Source organism: Pleurodeles waltl, chromosome 10 (genome assembly GCF_031143425.1).
Source record: "Pleurodeles waltl isolate 20211129_DDA chromosome 10, aPleWal1.hap1.20221129, whole genome shotgun sequence".
Taxonomy (NCBI): domain Eukaryota; kingdom Metazoa; phylum Chordata; class Amphibia; order Caudata; family Salamandridae; genus Pleurodeles; species Pleurodeles waltl.
The window spans coordinates 761,543,507-761,564,340 of NC_090449.1; the positions used below are offsets into that span (position 1 = coordinate 761,543,507).

Here is a 20,834-nt window from a genome sequence, read left to right on the forward strand (position 1 = left end):
CTGCAGCTGTGAGGCCAAGTAATAGGCTTCGAAGTCAGGGGCTCCCAATCCTCCTTGATGGGCTGGTCTGTGTAATATCGAGAGCGATGTGCGTCTCCGGCCATCATCCCATATAAGCTCCCTGAGTAGGACATCAAGCTCCCGGAACCATGCTGTCTGGATCAGAAGGGGTAGGTTGGTGAAGTAATATAGGAGGCGGGGTAGCATAATCATTTTAGATAATGCTATTCTGACCATTATCGTTAGTTTTAGTGATCGCCAGAACCCAACTGAGGACTTCAGTGATCGTAGCGCCTTACCCAGGTTACCCTCGCGCAGATCTGTCTTGTCATGAAACACCTGTATTCCCAAGTATTTGAATGTTCGTGGGGCCCAAATCAAGTCCTCGGGGCAAGCTGTCGGCCGTTCGCTACACTGGGACAGGGGGAACACATATGTTTTGCTACGGTTAAGGCGTAATCCAGAGATGTTCCCATAATGTTCCAGCACTCCCAGGGCCCACGGGAGGTCTCCCTCTCTGTGCCGGAGATATACAAGTATATCTCCCTCATATAGTGAGATTATATGTTCTTGGCGCCCCCATTCTACTCCTCTACCCGCACCATCCCGTCGCATCTGGGACGCCAGCGGCTCGATGGCCAGGGCAAACAACAGCGGGGACAATGGGCAGCCCTGTCTGGTTCCTCTATAAATTGGTTAAGTGTCAGATATTGTCTTGCCTGTTCTTACTCTCGCTAGCGGAGACGTGTATAATAGGTCAACCCATCTAACCCAATCCTCACCCATTCCCATACGGAGCATCACTGCTCTTAAGTAGTCCCATCTGATAGAGTCAAACGCTTTCTCAAAATCTACTGCTAGCAACACCCCCGTTGCGGGTCTCACGTTACTAGGCATATTCAGGATCGCACATAGGCACCTCAGATTCAGAGAGGTGTTACGGTTCGGGACGAAACCATTCTGATCTTTATGTACAAGAGTTGGTACATGGTCAAGCAGCCGGTTAGCCAGAATCTTACTTAGTATTTTGAAATCACTGTTTAGCATTGACAGGGGGCGGAAGTCAGTCACTAATGTTTGTTTTGATTTGGTCTTAGGGAGCGGAATCACTAGCGCCTCTCTCATGGTGCCCGGCATTATTCAGATTCGTAGCGCTTCTGAGTATAACTCTACCAGCTGGGGAGCTAGTTGTTTCTCAAATTTCTTGTAGAAATCCATGGGGAGGCCATCTGTCCCAGGGGTCTTCCCAGGGGCCAGTTGCGCTATGGCTTCGCTAACCTCCAACAGTGTTACTGGACCTCCCAAGCAAGCCCTATCTTCAGCCGCCAGAATTGGCACGGGTATCTGTCATAAGTAATTATCAAAGACTTCCGTGCTAATTTCCTCCGGTTTCGCATAGAGATAGTTGTAGTATTCTTTGAAGGAGTTATTCACTGTACATGGTCCACTTCTGCCTATCCCTTCCTTCTCTAGTACATTCGTTATGGGCTCGGCCTCTCCCCCGGGTCTTACCAACCATGCTAGCATTTTCCCAGACCTACCCTCTTCTGACTGTAAGGAGGCGAAATATTTTTGTGTATGGTGGCATCTGAGTTGTTCTTCGGTCTGTGAGTGTTCCTTTCTTGCCTGATTGTACTCTTTATTCCCTGTTGTGTCCGCCCCCTGTCTCAGTTCCTTCTCATGTATTATCTTCTCTAGTCTGGTCAGTTCTCTTTCGAGTGTTCGAATTCCGACCAATTGTCCCATACAAAAACCCCTTGTTACCACCTTAAGGGCTTCCCATTCGGTTGCCCTAGTGGCAGTGGATCCGTTGTTAGTTTGAATGTGGTCTGTCAGGTGCTGCCTCAGGGTGTCTCCATATGTTGGGTCTTCAAGCGCCGACGGAGTTAGTCTCCACGTCGGTATGGGGGGGGCCTAACCTCTGTCGCTCTCCATGTTACTAGCAGGGGATTATGTGCGACCTAAATATTCTGAGTGGGTCATCCCCCGCATAAGGTCTTCTGTACATACCACCCTGTCAATTCTGGTATGGAGTCGGTGGAGACCCGAGTAGAATGAGTAGTCCCTATCATGCAGATGGTGTTCCCGCCAGACATCCAATAGTCCCCATAAGTTCAACCATTCACTGAGCTTCCCAGCTATCTTACTTGTCATTGCACCCTGCAGCGGAGGGGTAGATCTATCCAGGTCTACATCTAGTATACTATTGAAGTCCCCTCCGATCAGGAGCTCTCCTCTCCTTTGACGGGTGAGGTGGCTCAAGAGTTTTGTTAGGAAGGGGATCTGGTCCTGGTTAGGGGCATACATGCAGCATAGAACGATCGGTATACCATGCAATCTACCCTCCAGAATCACAAACCTCCCCTCCCGGTCTATGTTGGAGGCCTCAATCTCTAGCGGGACTCCTGCTCGAACCCAGATCATTACTCCTCTAGCAAATGCTGAGTACTCTGTTGCATACACCCGCCCCCTCCATCTCCGTCTCAGTCTCTCGGGTTCCCCTATTGCCAGGTGGATCTCCTGCAACATTGCCACCTGTATATTCCTCCTTTTTAAGTAAGCCAGTATTTTGTGTCGTTTATTCGGTGACCCCATCCCCCTAACATTCCACGTTAAGAAGTTGTATTCTGCCATTTTGGAGTTTTGCTAGTTTATGCTGGTTGCACTTTACCCCTTTTACTTTCAGCTCTCCCCTGTTCAGTAATGGAGTACCCCTATTTTCAAACCATTCACCACCCCTTGCCATCTTAACTCGTAACTGTTTCTCCCAACTCCCCCTCCCCAGGGCACCTCTCAAACAGTAGGCTGCCATAACTGACAAACCTGTGCAACAGTGCAACTTGTGTCAACTTTTGGTTGCTGTTCTCGCCAGCCTACTTGTACAAGCGAGATTCTAGTAGGGGGGTGGCCCTGCACAAAGGGGCCTCTCGTACATCAAGATCAGCCGCTCCGGGGTTGTCCAAAAAAAAGCCTTGGGGGTCACAGTTCGTCTGCAGTCTGTGGGGTCACTATTGGTGCTCGTTCGTAGCTGTTCGATCCTACCGCTGACGACATCACGGTCTCGTCTGACTCTCCTCCAGAGCATTCCAGAGGGGACCCTTCTCCACTCATACGGGCCGCTGCCTCCAATGCCGCTCTTCTGCTACTCTTTTTGTTTTCGGGAGGGTGCCCCCCGGTGGCGACTTCGGTTACGTGTCCCCCGGTGGGGTCGAAGTGATCCTCTCCCAAGTGGTCCTCCCCTCACCTGGCGCTCCGTCTGTACCCCACGGGCTTCCAGTAATTCCCATGCCTCCTCAGGAGACTGAGGAAATGAAGTTTTACCGTCTAGTATTACCTTCAGTCTGGCTGGGTATAACAGTGAGTATTGAATGCCTTCATTCCTTAGGGCCCTTTTGACTGCGATATATGATGCTCGTTTATTTTGTACTTCTACAGTAAAATCCGGAAAGAGTGTGACTTCGCCATTTGCCACCTTGAACGGGCCTTCCTCTCGTGCTCTTTGCAGTAGTATGTCCTGGTCTCTGTAGTGTAGTAATCTTGCGATCACCACCCGTGGGGGCCTGCCCGGAGCCAGCGGTCTCGAGGGTACCTGGTGTGCCCTTTCCAGAGTATAGAAGGGGGTCAGCCCATCCGGCGCCACTACAGTGCTCAGCCATTTTTCGAGGAATTTTACCATATTCGACCCCTCGGTCCCCTCCGGGAGTCCCACCACACACACATTATTCCGACGACTTCTCCCCTCTGCGTCCTCTGCTCTTTGCTCTAGGCGGGTCATTCTGTCCCTGAGGTGCGTCATTTCAGCTTGCAGGTCTTTTTGTTTTGGTGCGATGTCGGCCAACTTGGTTTCTGTTTCTTACACTCTGTCTGACAACTTGTGGTGATCGGCCCTCAGGAGGCCCAGCTCAACTGCAACCTGATTGATGTCGTGTTGGAGTGTCAATTTGGTATCTTCAATCGCGCCAAGGATTTTATCTAGGGTGTCCTGCATTTGGGTCTGCTGTGGGCTCTGCGCATCTCCCCCTCCACGACTGGGAGCCACCGCGCCGTCCATATCTCTGGTCTTGTGGCGGTTCTTAGGGGACATTTGGCGTGTGGGTGCCCGCCCCACCAGGGAACGAACCAGAGACCAGCTCAATAGGTCCTAGTCCAAGTGCTATCCAGGGCCCCTATTGCTCCCAGGCCCGATCCCAGTGGCACCAGAGTCGGTGTTCTCGCTCTCCAGTTCACCAGAGGCCTAGGGACGCACCCGGCCAGCCCGAGGGGGTATCAGCAATTCGTTTGCAGCAATCTCTGCCCCGGGGCTTGATATGGGTCACATAAACAAGGCTCCTGTTACAGGACACTGTCCAGTGGGTCTTTTGCAAGGGTGCACAGGACCATGCCACCTGTTTCCAACGAGTCACCATGTAGCGCCATGCCACTATACCTTCCTCTTGGATCAGGGGGTTGACCGTCACAATTCAGTTCTGCGTGTTTCGTCCGCACCAGGGAGGGTCCGGGCATCCCCACCCCCGGGATGTCGTTGGGCCTGTTACGATGCCTCTCCTCTTAGGATCCGCCAAGTAGGGCCCGGACTCCAGTCAGCCCCACCGCTCCCACTCGGCGCCGCCTCAGTCCTACCGTAAGATAGGTGGTTCCTCCTGTTCGCCTTCCGCTCCCCGGTCCGCGCCCAGCGTTCTCCTCCGCCAGGGGGGGGGGGGGCAAACCTGCTTCGCGTTCGCCGTGGCAGGGGCCCAGTTCTCCTCTAGGCCTCTCCGCCTCGGTCCCCAAAATCGCCTCGCGGGCCAGAGCAGCACGCCCCTTCAAGTCCCGCTCGCGGAGCCGCAAGGGCCACGATCCCGCCGGCCCCGCCCCTCTCACCAGCGGTTGCTGCGCGGGCACCTCACTCGCTGTCGGGCCCCCCAGGAGGGTGGGGGGGGGGGCGACCACCTCAGGCTCCGGCTCCGGTCCAGGATGCCCCTCTGAGGCATCGCACAGCCGCAGGGGCGGGTGCGTACCAGTCCTCCCTAGGGCACGGTCCGTGAGGACAGCGTGGCGGCAGGTCCGAAGGCCCAGGAGTCTGCCAGAAGCAGGCAATGTCCCCAGGAGCGCTCGTTTCGGGGTCAGGTGATGCCAGCACCCTCACTTGGGTCCCCGCTTCTTTCCCGGGCTTAGACTGCCCCGGGGACGGTATAAATTAAGGATAAAGTTCCGGTCCCTCCGGAGCAGCAGAATTAGGTGTGCGCCATTTTCGACCGCTTGGCCACGTCCCATGATTGAGGCCAACTTAACATCCTTATTACACTATGACTGTGTGAACACTTGACACGTTTGGGTGACCCTCCTAGTTTATTTCTCCTTTGTGGCTGTCTTGTGTCTTTTTGGGGGGGAATTGTTAGCCTGCCAGCAACTCTGATGGCGGGGTGGTGAAAGTGATATTCTATTGGAATTAGCATGGCAGATTTATTTTAGGATGCTAAATGGCAACATTTTCATCTTTTTGCAGATAGAGGAAGTAAATGGAAGTGCTTTAGCTATATGCATAACCGCTGGAATTATATGGCGGGAAAAGACGAAATTAAGAGGCAGGGTGGACCGATTTATGTGGCAAGAAAAGTCCAGTTATGAATTTATAGTGTCAATAGCTCTAACTCAAGCAAATGCGAGACCAATTGCATTGCAAATGCTTGTTTTTTTGTTTTTTTTTGTTTTTTTTGCTTCCACTGTTGTCATTTCTACTCAGCGGGCGGCAGTCTGCCCAGTCTGTTCCAGGCCAACAGTACTGCACAAACTGTTTTAAAGGGCATTCAGATATTACAAGTTCAGCTCCACTTTTCAAGTATCACACTTCTTCACACAAAGACTCTGTAAGAGCCTGCGAGTGGCCGAAGCATCACACTCTGGTTGCAAGTTTAGACCTGTGTTGGAATAGAGAATGCTTCTATTTCCTAAGCTGCACGAGTCTGCATTTGCGACATATGTCTTTCATGCTACCCTTGCGGGCAGTAAGGCGCTTTAATGTATAGTTTTGGTTTGATCTCGTCAAACGTTAATGGCATTTATATTACGGCCAAAAGTCTGTTATGGAACAACAACTATAGACATTACAGAATCAGTAAAGCTAAAACACCCGTTTTGTTTGGTTGTTTTTTTTATATCGATCCTTTCAAGAGTTTACAAGCAGACCTCCATTGTGGGTGAAAATGTCTTGCAGAGAGGCGTGAATGTACATCGTAATGGGATTTATTTCATCCATAGGGTGTAAACCAACATTTGTAATTGATTTGCTTATTTTTTTCTGAGTCCGCTGCGGCTGTTTCTCGTTGTCGATTCTCGGTTTGCTGTACAGAATGTTTTACAGTAGGCAAATAAAGCGCTTTCCGGTGCTGAAAACCCATCACATACTGAATACCCTTGTGTGCCACAGTGAACGTTTACTTCTGACGGGTGCTTGGAGCGGGGAACGAAGCAATCCTCTGGCAGCAGATTACATTGAGCTTTCTGTTGAGTCATTTCTTTATTCCCATAGAACTGCCACTGGCGTCCGAATTAATCTGTAAAAAAACATAAACCTTGGCAAAGCCAGTAGGTCTCGCCTACGCGAGCTGTCAGCTTTATCAATGTTTTTTGCAGTTGGACAGCAGCTTTTTTTTTTTTTTTTTTTTTTTTTTTTTTAAGCGCTATGACGTTGATGCAGCCAGCGCTAGTTGCTTTATAGCACTTTTTTCCCTAACTTTTTTTTTTTGGTTCAGTTACACTGTGGTGCCCTGCCACGCTTGTTGCCTGCCCTCTTCCACCATGCCCCATGTTGCTTTCCCGTCCCATCCTGACTCAAACAAAACCATTAACAAAGCCAAATAGATTTCGCGTTCACAAGAGCTATTTTTACATTATTAATATGTTTAGATGGGCTGCTGTGCAGCAGGGCTGAAAGAAAAGAAGCTCCCTGATGTTGCCAGCATTGACTTCTTCATAGTTCATTTAGTTTAAAATGTTCAGCCATACTGTGCATGACTATAAAAACAATGGACTAAGCTAATAGATTGTGCATAGTCAAGACCTATTAGCCTCACCAATGCTTTTTAATGTAGAAAGTTAATTTGATTCAATAAAAACGCACTCTTAGGTGTGAGAATACGTATAATGTTAAAAGATATACAGTTAAATATGGAGGTCTGTGATGCTGAATTGTCCAACACTTGGTGTTCAGCTAAGACCATTTGAAGTCGGCTACAAAACACACGCAACAAGGCAGATTACAGGTTACCACAGTAGTCTATGACTTCTCTTCTCCAAAAACCATTCAGTAAGGTTAATTTGCCTATAATGTCAAAGTAATGTATCGCTTCTGTTCCCACTAAATTCCAGAGAGGATCGTGAACAAGAATCTTGGCAATTTGTTCTGAGGTATTCTCATGACCTTTTTTGTTTCCGCGCCTAAAACAAGTCTGTTTTTTGAGTGAACCAAACGACCAGCTCCACTAACCAGTTGCTGGGTAAATGGGAACAATCCGCGAGGAAAGATTGCTAATGCAGTCTCCTGCCATTTCCACACAATTTTATAATTCTTTTATTGGCACTTTTATTGACGTGTTTTTACTTACTGAAAATAGATGACCGTACATTTGAAAGCGAAACATTAGATTGGATGCAACATCAAACACATAACATCAAAGCTTTGCATTAGAATAGCTAAATGGCATGCTATAAATCACACTTAGAGCCAAGTAAATGCAAATACGAAGGGCCTTGTAAAATGCAAATTAAATGTATGGATAAGCCAGGGAAATGAAACGTGTGTACAATATAAATCAGTGATGTTTCCACTGTTTTGTAGTTGTCTGAATTTAATGGCCATTCCTTGCAGAATTGGTACAGCTGTTTGGTAAACGTGGGCTGGAGCTCATGATCAGCGAAAATGTTGGTAAATTTTCTCGGAACAATGATTGTAACATTGCCTTAATGTCTGTGCCTTTATTTATGTAATGCCTTTTAAACCAATTTAAAGAGGTTTGGAGTGTAAACCCTAAATGAAGACAATTGTATCTTATGCTTTCAAGCGATCTCTGGATATTCTTGGGAAATATAACAGTTTTTAAGGTATTGTAGCCTGTGGACCCCTCAGATTGCTTCCAAGGTGCTTAAGACTAGGTTTTGATAATCATGTGCTTATAGTCAATGTGTAGTGCCCTCGGCGCTCATAATTTTTTGCAGCTGTATTCAGTGCCTCTTCTCTTGAGCCCTTCTTTTGTCATGTATGAATAGAAACCGAGAAATTCACACATAGATATGCAAATCCTCGCACGCTTCATTGATGTTATAAACTGTACAGGTGCAGCACAAATTAAAACCCAACCGTAACCCTAAGTAGCATGAGGGGATAGCTGTATAAACAGTGAAAGATGCTTTTACTGTGATGCTGTTCCAATTGTACTTAATTACATCACTTATCAGTTCAAGTTGATAGATCATCAAAGTAAAATACTACAAAATCCTGATTCCTTCTGCTGTTTGGATACTTCTTGTAACCATTAGATTCATTTTTTGACCTTAGTAATTATTCCATGGTCAGGGGTCGTAAGTCACTTAGTTTGAAGTCAGTAAATTCCTAGCCTTTGAGCCGGTTGATGTCAGGAAATGTCCATGTATAACTTTTTTGAAAAGCACGTTCATTTGCTAAGAATAAGATGAAATGTCACACGTAAGCCTTACTTCCAGTCACATTTGAGTTTGAGATGTCTAGAACACTTGTATTAAACTTGTTTTATAGGATTTTATTTGAAAAAGTTTTGACGTTGCAGTACACCCATCCATGGTGGGAAACCAATACATTGGGGATTGCACTACTTTTATACCAATTCTAAAGCTATCTTTACAAGATTTTGAGTGCATTGTAACTGAACGTTTTTAATTTTATTTTGTAGGCTCCAGATAAGAGAAAAGCACTTGAAGAGACGAAAGCGTACACAACACAGTCTCTTGCAAGTGTTGCTTACCAGATCAATGCCTTGGCTAACAATGTACTTCAACTGCTTGACATCCAGGCATCCCAGCTGCGAAGAATGGAGTCTTCCATCAACCACATTTCACAGGTAATGGTTACATTTGCCTCTTTTCCAGAGGCATGCTTCCTCTGTCCTGGTTGTGTGCATAATGAAGGAGCAAAGATGGCACTGATTCCCAGTGGTTTCATCTTGTCCGGTATAGAGTCCTTAAACTTGTAGACAAAGACACATAGGTGAACTGGGCTAATCGTGAGCCATAGGCACCTTATCTGGTATAATATTTTATATAGCTGCATGTGGCAGACAGTAGTGACTTTTAAAGTTTATTATGCAAATGTCCTTACAGCATTGAGTGCATTACATTTCTAATTTGATGGTTCTTTAGTTTCAATGAAGTGTGATACAGATGAGGTTTTGTTTATTATCATGAGCTGTATAAGTACAAACATCTAAGTTTATTGCTCTCCTCTACTTTTTTCCCTTGTAATAATTGGTTAAATAAAAATACACATTTTTTAAAGTTGCAAGAGTCCAAATATAGGTTTGAAAGTTCTTCGCATCTTTTCAGCTATTACCCTGATCATGCATTGCTCTGAATGCTGCATCACTTACAGTAAAGTTAAATAACATGGTTAGTGGGTCCCATGTATCTATTAGGTGTGAAATATGGTGCTAATGTCTTCTCTCTTCTTCACCTCCCAGTTGTTTAATTCAGCTGATCTGGTTTCTTTGTTCTTCTCTGGTCAGATAGATCCTCTCCAACCACAAACCCCTTCACTATTAATTTACACCAGAATACCATGCTTACTTATGTCTTGCATAAATAATTTATCCATATACATGCTTTAACTCACATAGCCCTCTGTATAGTTGTGTACAGCATCCATTTTATATTTTGGCCTGCTGAAAAGTACCTTTCAGAGATCTCTTCTTTGTAAATAAAAACATTGTAAGCCCTAGGTGCCATGTCAAACGTGTTTTCAATTTTGAGGTAATTGATATTTTCTCAATATCAGTCCAGTGACAAATAGGAAATGTTTTATTATGCCAGATTTTAGAAATTGGGTCTCTAGTTGGGGGAGAGGCCCTCGATCCTGTAGCTGGTCTGGGCATGTCGCAGGGGGTTAGTCCTCCTTAGGCGGCTTCACTGGACACGTGCAGGGAAGGTTTTCTGCAGGGTTTCCTTCAGCGGCTGGGTCGTCGGCTGACGCCTTATCGACGCCGGGGATTGATTGATTCCAGGCTCCGCTCCAGAAGTTTGGCTCTGAGGCTGTTAGAGGAGCAGGAGTATGAGAAGCAGCTCTTGGAGGAGGGAGAGATTGTGGAGCCACTAGGAGACCTTCAAGGCTTGGACACGGCAAGTGGTTTGGACACTTCCCCGGAGTGGGAGTTGGCTTCTCCTTGGGAGTACACTGAGGATGCTACGGTGGTCCGGAAGGCAGCGGATTTTTTGGACCTTCCTCTTCCAGCTGCGGATGTCAAGACCACCATTCTCACTGAGGTTTTGCATCCATCATCAGCTGTGGCAGAGCCGCTTCTTCCGTTTAATGAGGCGCTTATGGACCCAATTATGGAGGTGTGGAAGAAGCCTGTGACTTCCACTGCTGTGAACAGGTCGGTGGTGAGAAGGTATCGAGTGACACCAGGTGATCCGGCGTTCTTATCCAAACACCCGACTCCAGAGAGTTTGGTTGTGCAGGCTTCGTGCTCCTCTCGCTCTGCTCCTGGATCTTTTCCAGGGGTTCCCGCGGACAGGGAGTCTAAGAGAATGGACTAGTCTGCTAAGAAGGCGTTCACTTCATGTAGCATGGCCCTCAAGTCTACAAATGCTACTTGTATTCTAGGAAGGTATATTTATGCTCTTATGGACGAGGCCAAGGGGCACTCTGGTTTGCCTCAGGAGGTACTTAACCTTTTGGCGGACGTTCAGGTGGCGGCAACCCAGGTTATTCAATCTGGGCTAGACACCTCGGACTCTGTGGCCAGGGCTATGGGCACATCCATAGCGACAAGACGACATGCCTGGCTACGGTCTTCTGGGTTCTTTCCCGATGTACAGACAACCCTTCTCGTCCTGCCCTTTGATGGGGACAAACTATTTGGAGCAAAAGCTGACTCTGCCTTGGAGCTGTTCAAGGAGAGTAGGGCCATGGCAAGATCTTCAGGACTGCAAGCAGCCACCTCCTCTTCCTTAAGATCATTTAGGAGGTTTAGGGGGTTTGGGCGTGGCTCTTCCTTTCGAGGGAGGCTCCAGGCAGCAGCACAGCAATCTTCAGGAGCTCACCCTTATAGATTTTTCAGGGGCAGGGGTAGAGTTTGTACTAGAGGTGCAGCACTCTGCCTCTTCCTCTTCCTAAGGAGGGATGCAGCAAGGAAAGCAGCCTTAGTCCTCCATCACTCCCTTTACACGCATCCCCTGTAGGGAGGAGACTGTCTCAATTTCTTCACATGTGGGAGTCAATAACATCGGACTCCTGGGTCACCGACATTGTGGGGAAAGGTTACACTCTTCCCTTTCAGGAGTTTTCCCGTCCCTCCCCGCCCATCCTTCTGTTTGGAAGACCATCTTCTTTTACTACAACAGGAAGTGCTAATCCTTTTGTCGAAAGGCGCAGTGGAGTTGGTTCCAGAGCAGGAGAGGGGTCAGGGCTGCTATTCGAGATACTTCCTGATCCCCAAAAAGGATTGGTCGGTTGAGGCTAATCCTGGACCTGAGGATTTTGAATTGGTTCCTCAAGCAGGAAAAGTTCAAGATGCTGACCCTGTCACAGGTTCTTTTAGCGTTGAACGAAGGAGATTGGATGGTGTCTGTCGACTTGAAGGATGCTTACTTCCATATCCTGACCCTCAAGTCGCACAGGAAGTATCTCTGGTTTGTGGCAGGGTCGCAACCCTATCCGTTTGCGGTCCTTCCGTTTGGTCTTACTTCGGCACCTCGAGCCTTCACAAAGCTGATGGCGGTGGTTGCAGCGGAGCTCAGACGAAGGGGGATAGCGGTATTCCCTTATCTGGACGATTGGTTAATCAAAGCCAAGTCTCCGGACTTCCTGCGGCATCACCTGCAGTCGACAACTCAGTTGTTGTTCGATCTGGGCTTTTTGGTGAACCTTCCCAAATCTCACCTGGAGCCCTCTCAGCGCCTCCTGTTCATAGGGGCAGTACTGGACACAACATTGAATCGGGCCTTTCCTCCGCCGCAGCGGATTCAGGACATTCAGGCGTTGATTCCAATGTTTCAGAATGGTGCAGTCGTTCCAGTCCTCAAGGTCCTTCGTCTGCTCGGTCTGTTCGCTTCTTGAATTCTGCTGGTCACTCATGCACGCCGGTACATGAGGGATCTTCAGTGGTGCATCCGCAGGCAGTGGTTTCAACACAAAGGAGATCTCGAGGAATCGATAAAGATCTCCAGAAATGCTGCAGCGGATCTTCAATGGTGGGCTGCGGACGGCAACCTTTCCCAAGGAAAGCCGTTCTCACTGCCACCTCCGGTGGCCACAGTGATAACGGATGCCTCCACTCTAGGGTGGGGGTACTCATCTGGGGGACCTGGAGTTCAAAGGTTGTTGGACTCCAGGGGAACAGAGGCTTCACATCAATCTGTTGAAATTTTGGTCGGTACGTCTGGCTCTCAAGGCCTTCCTGCCCTTCCCTTTGTGGTCGGTTGGTCGGTTCAAGTCCTAACGGACTACACTACCGCAATGTTGTATATAAACCAGCAGGGAGGAGTGGGGTTGTATCTTCTCTGCAGGGAAGCTCTACGGCTCTGGTCCTGGGTTCAGGACCATCGGATTTGCTTGGTAGCAAACCATTTGGCCGGAGTTCTGTGCGTGCGGATGATCTCAGTCGGCGCATCTCGACCGATCACGAGTGGCATCCTCATCCAGACCTGGTCCTTTACATCTTCCAGATGTGGGGGTATCCACAGATAGATCTGTTTGCCACTCCGGAGAACGCGCACTGCCCGTTCTGCAGCCTCCAGTATCCGGTGCAAGGAGCTTTCGGGGCCGCATTTCAGATGTCCTGGAAGGGTCAGTTACTTTACGTGTCTCCCCCCCCCCCCCCCCCCCCCCCCCCCCCCCATACCCTTGATTTCCTCAGGTCCTGAGGAAGATTCGCCAAGACCGGGCTCAAGTCATCTTAATAGCTCCAGATTGGCCAAGAAGGGTGTGGTATTCAGATGTTCTCCAACTCTCTCTGTGCCCTCTGCTCCGTCTCCCTCACAGGGCAGACCTCCTCTCGCAGTCGCAGGTTCTACACCCCCACCTCCAGAGCCTGCACCTACATGCCTGGAGATTGAACGGGGTAATCTGAGTGCTTTTTCTCTCCCGCCTGAGGAGGTGGAAGTTATATTATCGACCAGGCGACACTTCACCAAATCTCTCTATGCAAGCAGGTGGGCTAAATTTGTAAATTGGTGTGGAGAGAATCAAATTGATCCATTGAGTGCCCACTTATCTGACATACTGTTATTTGCATTGTCCTTGGCACAGAGGAGTTGTGCAGTTGCCACTGTTAAGGGATATTTATCCGCGCTGTCGACCTTTCTGTGCCTTCCAGAACAACCCTCCTTGTTTACGTCCCCAATAGTTTTGAGGTTCATTTATGGTCTCACTAACAAGTTTCCGCCCATTCCATTCGTTATGCCACAGTGGGATTTGATCTTAGTATTGACCTTTCTTATGGGTTCACAGTTTGAACCTATGCATTCTTGCCCATTGAGGCTTTTAGTTTTAAAAACAGTTTTTCTGGTTGCCGTAACATCTGCTAGAAGGGTGAGTGAGCTCCAGGCTCTTAGTGTGGAACCCCCATATACTTCCTTTTACACGGACAAAGTGGTGTTAAGGACCAAGGCGACTTTCCTACCGAAGGTTGTTACACCCTTTCATTTAGGACAGTCCATCATGCTTTCTTCCTTCTATCCTCCACCTCATCCATCCAAGGAGGAAGAGAGGCTTCACCGACTTGACCCAAGAAGAGCGTTGAGCTTCTTCGTCGACAGGACGAGGGAGTTCAGAAAAGACGATCAGTTCTTCATCGGTTACGTTGGGAAGAGGAGAGGCAAAGCTGTCCACAAGAGAACGCTTTCCAGGTGGGTCATTCTTTGCATCAAATTGTGTTATTCTTTAGCAAAGAAGGAACCTCCTTTGGGGCTATGTGCCCATTCCACCAGGGTTAAGGCGGCTTCATAGGCCTTAGCTAGATGTGTTCCTGTGGTTGACATCTGCAAGGCGGCAACTTGGGCATCCCTCCACACTTTTGCCAAGCATTATTGTTTGGATTCTGAGGTTAGGAGGGATGGCCATTTTGCACGCTCAGTGCTGCAGGATTCTTGGTTTGACCATTCAGGCACCCACCTGCGGGGGCTGTATTGCTTTGGGACTCTATTCTTTAGGTGAGGAATCCATATCCATAGGTAGTTGTATCCATCAGAAGAACAAGTTACTTACCTTCGGTAACGCCTTTTCTGGTGGATACACTAGCTACCTATGGATTCTTTAGGGTCCCACCCGCCTCCCCGTTACCTGAATGGTCTTACCAAGATTTCCTTGGGTGAGTGCCCGTATGTTCTGCATATGCTGATGCAGTGATTTATATATCTGTATATATTTAAAAAAAAATTTTTTTAAAAATAGGACGTGTATATATGTCTATATTTATGCATATATTTCGTATTGTTTGTTTCTATTGGTTATTTTTCATATTAGTGGAAATAAATGTTGGTATACACGTTTGATTGATGTGTTCATATCACATCTGTAGTGTCAATGTTCACCTGTTCGCCTCAAAGGCACGTAAAACAATGGTGATAACTGACGTCTGCACGTCAACGAGGACCTCTTATTGCCTGGATGACGTCATACGGCGTCGCGTGGGAATCGGGTAATTGTGACGTCATAGTTGACGTGCAGAGCTAGAAGAAAATTTCCATTGAATGCTGGCGCGTGGGGAGAATTCTTTAGGTGAGGAATCCACAGGTAGCTAGTGTATCCACCAGAAAAGGCGTTACCTAAGGTAAGTAACTTGTTCATCAGGTGTTTAACCCAACCTTTCTCGGGTATATTTGCATTACAAGCTGCCCTTGGACCTTTATGTATGTCATTTATAATCTTCCAAAATTTCTTTGAATCTTTTATTTTAGCAGCGTGCTGGAGTTTGACCCCAAAAGTTTCTTGCCTATTTTGTTTGAAGATCCTTATTTCTTTTCTCAGCATCTTTCACTCTTTTCGCAGAGACTGCAGCAACCTTGCATCCTCTGAACTGCGTCATAGCTGCCTAGGTAATCTGTTAACTTGAGTTTTCATCAAACAAATATGTCTCAGCAATTCTGATGGTTTATGGGGTCCTACACCTGCCCCTTTTTTAGAGCCTTTGGCTGGGTATTTGGATACCAGATAGTCTGTTAGTTTTTCCCAGACTGTTATCAAATTAGTATCCCCCTCTGCAAGCTGCTTGCGGGTTCCCGTAGCATATGTTACCAGTTCTTTTACAGAGCTTGAGCTCCACTTTAAAAGCTTTATATTTTCTGTCCTGGCACCTTCCAAAAGGGCCCTTGCGGGCTCTGTTTTCTGCTTACTGGCACCGATCTGAATTACTGACGGGTGGTGGTAGTCGCTCTCCTGTCGGTGAATAATTCTAAAATCTACCATCTGTTGGTATAAAGAAGCTTATGCTGGTAGTGCCAATATTGCCAGTTGTGCCAACCTTTAAGATCATCGAAATTTAAACTTCTAATCTACTGTGGCAAAAGAAAAAAGAGTGGTGTTCAAATGGCCTCAGGCCAGCTTCGTCAGGTCTGAACCAGTTCTGAACAAAATCTGAACACGCCTGAACCGGTTTTAACACTGATTCACTGATTTCTGATGGTCCTTTTAACAATCCTTTGGCCTACTTTTTGCCTCCTAGCTGGCCGACAGAGACTACAGGGTTTGTAGAGGGTCTGCGGAAGCCACCAAAGGTCGGTGAAGACAAACCAGTGTGGGCGGGACAGCGTAAGCGGCAAAACAGTGTGCACTCACTGACCGCTGTCTCCGTTGTTGACTGCGCGCTCTGTTATCAGTAACCCAAAGTTGCTCTGGTGCAGCTGTGGTGCTGCTGGGTCTACGTGCAGAACCGCCAAAATCACAGCTTCACCAACTAGGGCTGGGGCCGTAGCTGATCTCCAGTTGCAATCCTGCACGGTCCCCTCTTACCTGTTGGCTCCTCCCACTCACTCACTCGCTGCCAATGCAACAAGGAGCCTTTGTGCCAGAGCTGTGTTTACCTTACAAGCCTTTGAAACCCCATGAAAAAAATCTGTACCGAGAATCGCACCTTCTGCAGCTGCGCGTTCACATATTTGCTCTAAGCATGCATATCACAAGGCTTTATAATGCAGAGTTTAAATTAAGATATTGTAAGCATTTACAGACTTCCGAAAATATGTATGTGGGCCGAAAAATGAATGGCCTTCAACGACCCTGTTTTAGGTCATTTAGAAAAATATTTTATACTTTATTTTTTTATGGGTAATTGAGTCTACTTTGTTTTGGTGCTTTTGCATTCCTTCGATTATTCTTATCTTATCACCCCAGGTACCTGCACTTTGAGCTGTATTTTTCTTGTTGACCTCCGAGACATTCTTGCTTTTAGGGTGGATTGTTTGCTCCCGCTGAGAAACGTTTCAGAATGAAGGAATGTGGTAGGTAACAAGCAGGCATAAATATATCTTACCTGCCCGTTTGTAAGGCCGTGTTCTTCTCTGCCTCGAACCTCCAGGGACTATTAATTCACCAGACCAGTCACTGGGTGCGATCTCTGACCTAACCGATCAGTAGCCCACGAGATTTACCAGGTAGTTAACGAAGAGCGGAAGGCCATACACAGTGTAACATACAGAACTTTTCAAACCGGCAATTAAGCTGTTGCAGTGTTGGCAGTAAGTGTATATGTCATTTATTTCATTGTGTACAAACGTTTGTAGTCTTGTTAAAAAAGCATTGGCATAGCCCACAGGTCTACCCTTTGAGACCCTATAAGCAGCACATCATTCCCCACTGATCTGCTTGCTGTTTGTGGACACCATTATGGGCTGGATGTGATCAAGCTGTGTTTGTGTGTGTGTGCGCGTGTGCTCCAAAGGTCTGATACTTCCTGGGTAGCTGAGGGTATCTTCAAATGCAGCAATATGAACATCAAAAGCTTAAAAGCATTTATCAACGCATTATGAAGCTGGGATTTGGAACGGAGGACTATATTGCACATTAAATAAAAAAAGACTGCATCATTCAAAAAACGAAAAAAAAAAACACGGATGCCCATATCAACCAACCAATCATCTCATACACAAACAAACCTACATAACTTTGTCCCAAGCTTTTATACAAAGGGATATGTCTGGGTCCAAAAATTATGTGATCTTCCCAACTCCTTTAGTATAATAAATACAAACGGTCAACTTTAAAGGCTGAGCTCATCCGGTCGTGAATGTGCTTTTTGCTTGTACCCAGACACTGCAACTGTGCTATGAGGCAAAATCCAGTATTAAAGACGACAAGGCGAAAAAGGGTTCAGGAACAAATCTGTGGTCCACAGAGTAATTTGTTCGTTGTTTTGTGGGGATTGCAAACCAATCAAGTGATTAGCCACTGGGGTTCCATCAACTAACCTTCGCCATGCATCAAGCGTTTAAAAAAACATCAACAAACGTGTCAGTTTGCCTTCTCCTGGTGCCCTTAACAACGCGGGTTTTTGTAAAATTAAACATTGAGTGACTTTAATTTCGTTGCACAGGGAATGATCGACTGAAAAGGCCGAGTGGCAGCTGTAAACAAGCATTTGCAATGCAACTGGTCTCGCATCTCTCCGAGTTAGAGCTATTAGTAGTTGTAAACTCCCAACCAGACTTTTCTTGCCTCATTAAATGGAAAAAAAGAGCGCGATTGCACTGCTACAGTTCACTCGTAGTGAAACATTTAGGCAACAGTGCAATTATCTTCATAATTGGCAGAAGTGCAAATAACTGTGTAACAGGGTCGATGTCATGCAAAGCACTTGACTTCTGCCAAGCGAGATCGCGCTGTGAAAAAAGAGAAAAAAGTAGTCCACAAACCAGATGGAAAACAACAAGCCTTGTTTGTATGTTTTCAATACTTGGGTGCAGCGCTCAATGAGGGCTAACCACTGGAACAGTCATGACGTATGCATGCCTTCCACTAATGAAAGCAAGCAGATTTAAAAAAGGCAAGCCCACGAACCAATGAAAGACAGTGACATGACATGAACGGGGCCCGAGCCCTTTTCTAACTACTATAGCGTCTGGCAAGCGGTACGCATGCGCAAGCGCATGCTAGCGCAGGCTCGACCCTAAAAACATGTGGACCTCTCTCTATATTGTTGCAAGTTTACAATGTTGCGATTTTGGAAAGCTTTGAGAACCGCGCATGGATAAGCTTTTAGAGTAAAACATTTGTATAAAAAGGGTAAGAAACGTTACATAAATGAAATTGCAATACAGTACACATGCCTTTTCCTGTGCTAGCACTTGAGCAGCACATATAGCGGTGTGTTAATATTGCAACTCTCTCTTCCTGTTTGGCAGCATGTGACTGTGGATTGTAGCAGGCATCTTCAAAATGGCTAATGGTCGCTGTCGCTACTGCTGTTGTGGGTGGTGCCACTGGTGTACACCGCGCTGGTGGCCGACCCGAGACCATCATGGAGTTATCCTCAGCTGCTCCTAGTCTCCCTGCTCCTCAGCACCGTTATTGCCAGCTTTGGTAGCAAGAGGAGAAATGCATACAATATATGGTAACAAACCTGCTTAGCCTGTTATAAAGCAGACGCTGAGCTAGAAAACAAGCAGGAAATGCTCGTTTTGGGCGGGCTTTGATGGGGTACATCACCGGTCTGTGAAAATAAGATTGATGCGCTGCCAAAACATGAAACACGTCAGCTGTGAACAGGGCGGCATGCTGAAATAAAAAAAAATAAAAAAAATGGAAGCCTCCAAAATCACACACTCTACCTCAACCTTAATGATTACAGCCATGTTTACTGACAGTCGTGCACTACAGCTGATCAAGCATGCTGTAGCAGTCAGGAGCAAGAAACACAGCATGGGCAGAGGTGGTGGGGAGATGGCAGTGCTAGCTGAGGCCAAAGAATCAAGTAGTGCCCCAAACCTACAATAAATTGCCATAAGTGGACTGGTCCATGTAACAAGGCCAATCTCTGGGCTAGAAACACAACAGCCAAAAAGTAGAACAAATGTAAGCATTTACCAACCAAACCCAAGGAATTTTGAAGGTCAGCCCATGGAACAAATGAAAGTGATGGGCGTGATGAAAGCTCACCAAAAAATTTAGATGGTTATTTTCCATCTACCACTCACTCCAGGGAGAATCTGATTAAAACAAGAAAACAAAAGGAGAAACTGTTCACTGGAGATCTTGAGCTCTTTCGATTCCCTTTGTGGCAATCTGAAGTCTTTGTTATGTACACCAATACCAGATGGGACACAACCGTATAGTTGGCTTGATTCAGCATATTTGCCAGTGCATAAAAAATTCTTGACAGAATAGAAAATAATCCCTTGAATACAGAAAGAGGTGCAATCATGTTGGAAAGAATATAAAGATGTGCTAGGGTATATAAAGAATATAATTGACACTACATGGGAATTTTTAGTGGCAGCAAGCAAGGATCAAGACAGTGAGGTTCTGGAGAGTCGTCGATATGCTTTACTTTAATGAGGCACCATCCACTTCAAATGAAAAATGCAATAACAGGCTACAGTGGTGAGAGGCACTTGGCAAAAGTGTATTCCTCTTGTCAGTCTGACTCACACATTTGCGCTAGAGAAGGAGATGTCCTTTAGAGGTGGTCCTGTCAATTTAGCACACCTATCAAGGTGGTGGAAGTAGTGGATGTACTAAAGAAAAGCCCCTGGACTGAAATACGTCCCTATGGATGTTTACAAAAGCAACATCCTTTTGGGGCCCCTATTTTAACAAATGTTATTAGGGCGACTCTTATAACTAAACTGCCAAGGTCACGGTTTAGGTCAATAATTGTCCAAATTGTTAAAGCAAGAAGTAACCCAAGCTGTTATCGCCAAATTTCCCTGTTTGACTGCCCTGATAAAATCTAGGGGAGAATAACCTTTCAGAGATGCATTATGGATTTAAACATGATATAGGCGCGGAGGAACACTGTCTAAATCAATACCTACTTATCAGCAAATACATTAGAGTCAAGAGCGAAGCTTTACATCTTGCCTTCATAGACATGAGTTGTGCATTTGACACTTTTAACGGGTCCAAGCTTGGTCAACCATGCACATTTGAGCTTAGAAGAACCAATAATGACTCTTTTAAGATCCGAACAGAGAATCTAGAGAGCATATTAATATATTTTGAGGTGTGTACCAAGGCTGTGTGCTGACGTCTTTCTTTTTCACTTTGTATATCAATAGTCTTGAAGCCCTTGGTACCACACGGGAAAGAAACGCCCTGTACTCGTGTTGCGTGCGGATGATTGTCTGGATGGTGTGCACCCCCTAATTGATAAGTCTCCTACATGTTTTTTTTCTTTTTATGAAATAGATTGGTTTGAACACCAACCTAGCAAAGTCTTTTATTTTGATAATTAGACCCCAAAACACTAAGCACAATATTAAAACATAAGTGGTGTTCCAGTAGGGTACTGAAAGACTTTCACTTATGTAGGGATTTTCTTTGATTCGGGCATGGTCTGGGGGCATGCACATACTGTAAGGAAGCAACCATTTCTAAGGGTAATTGAGGCAGTACGCAGGTTTCTGCTAAATTGGAACAGAAACCGATCAAGGAGATGTATAAATCCACATGTTTA

General features: G+C 46.5%; 1 protein-coding gene across 23 annotated transcripts in view; it reads left to right on the forward strand.

The window, feature by feature from the left end:
- The window catches only part of ABI1 (abl interactor 1), a 343,205-nt gene that overhangs the window by 91,473 nt on the left and 230,898 nt on the right, over nt 1–20,834 (forward strand). For all 23 annotated transcript variants that reach the window (XM_069211331.1, XM_069211328.1, XM_069211335.1 and 20 more), the window contains exon 2: nt 8,904–9,071. In XM_069211331.1, the coding sequence (XP_069067432.1) occupies nt 8,904–9,071 (168 nt within the window). The remainder of the gene's footprint in view (nt 1–8,903; nt 9,072–20,834) is intronic.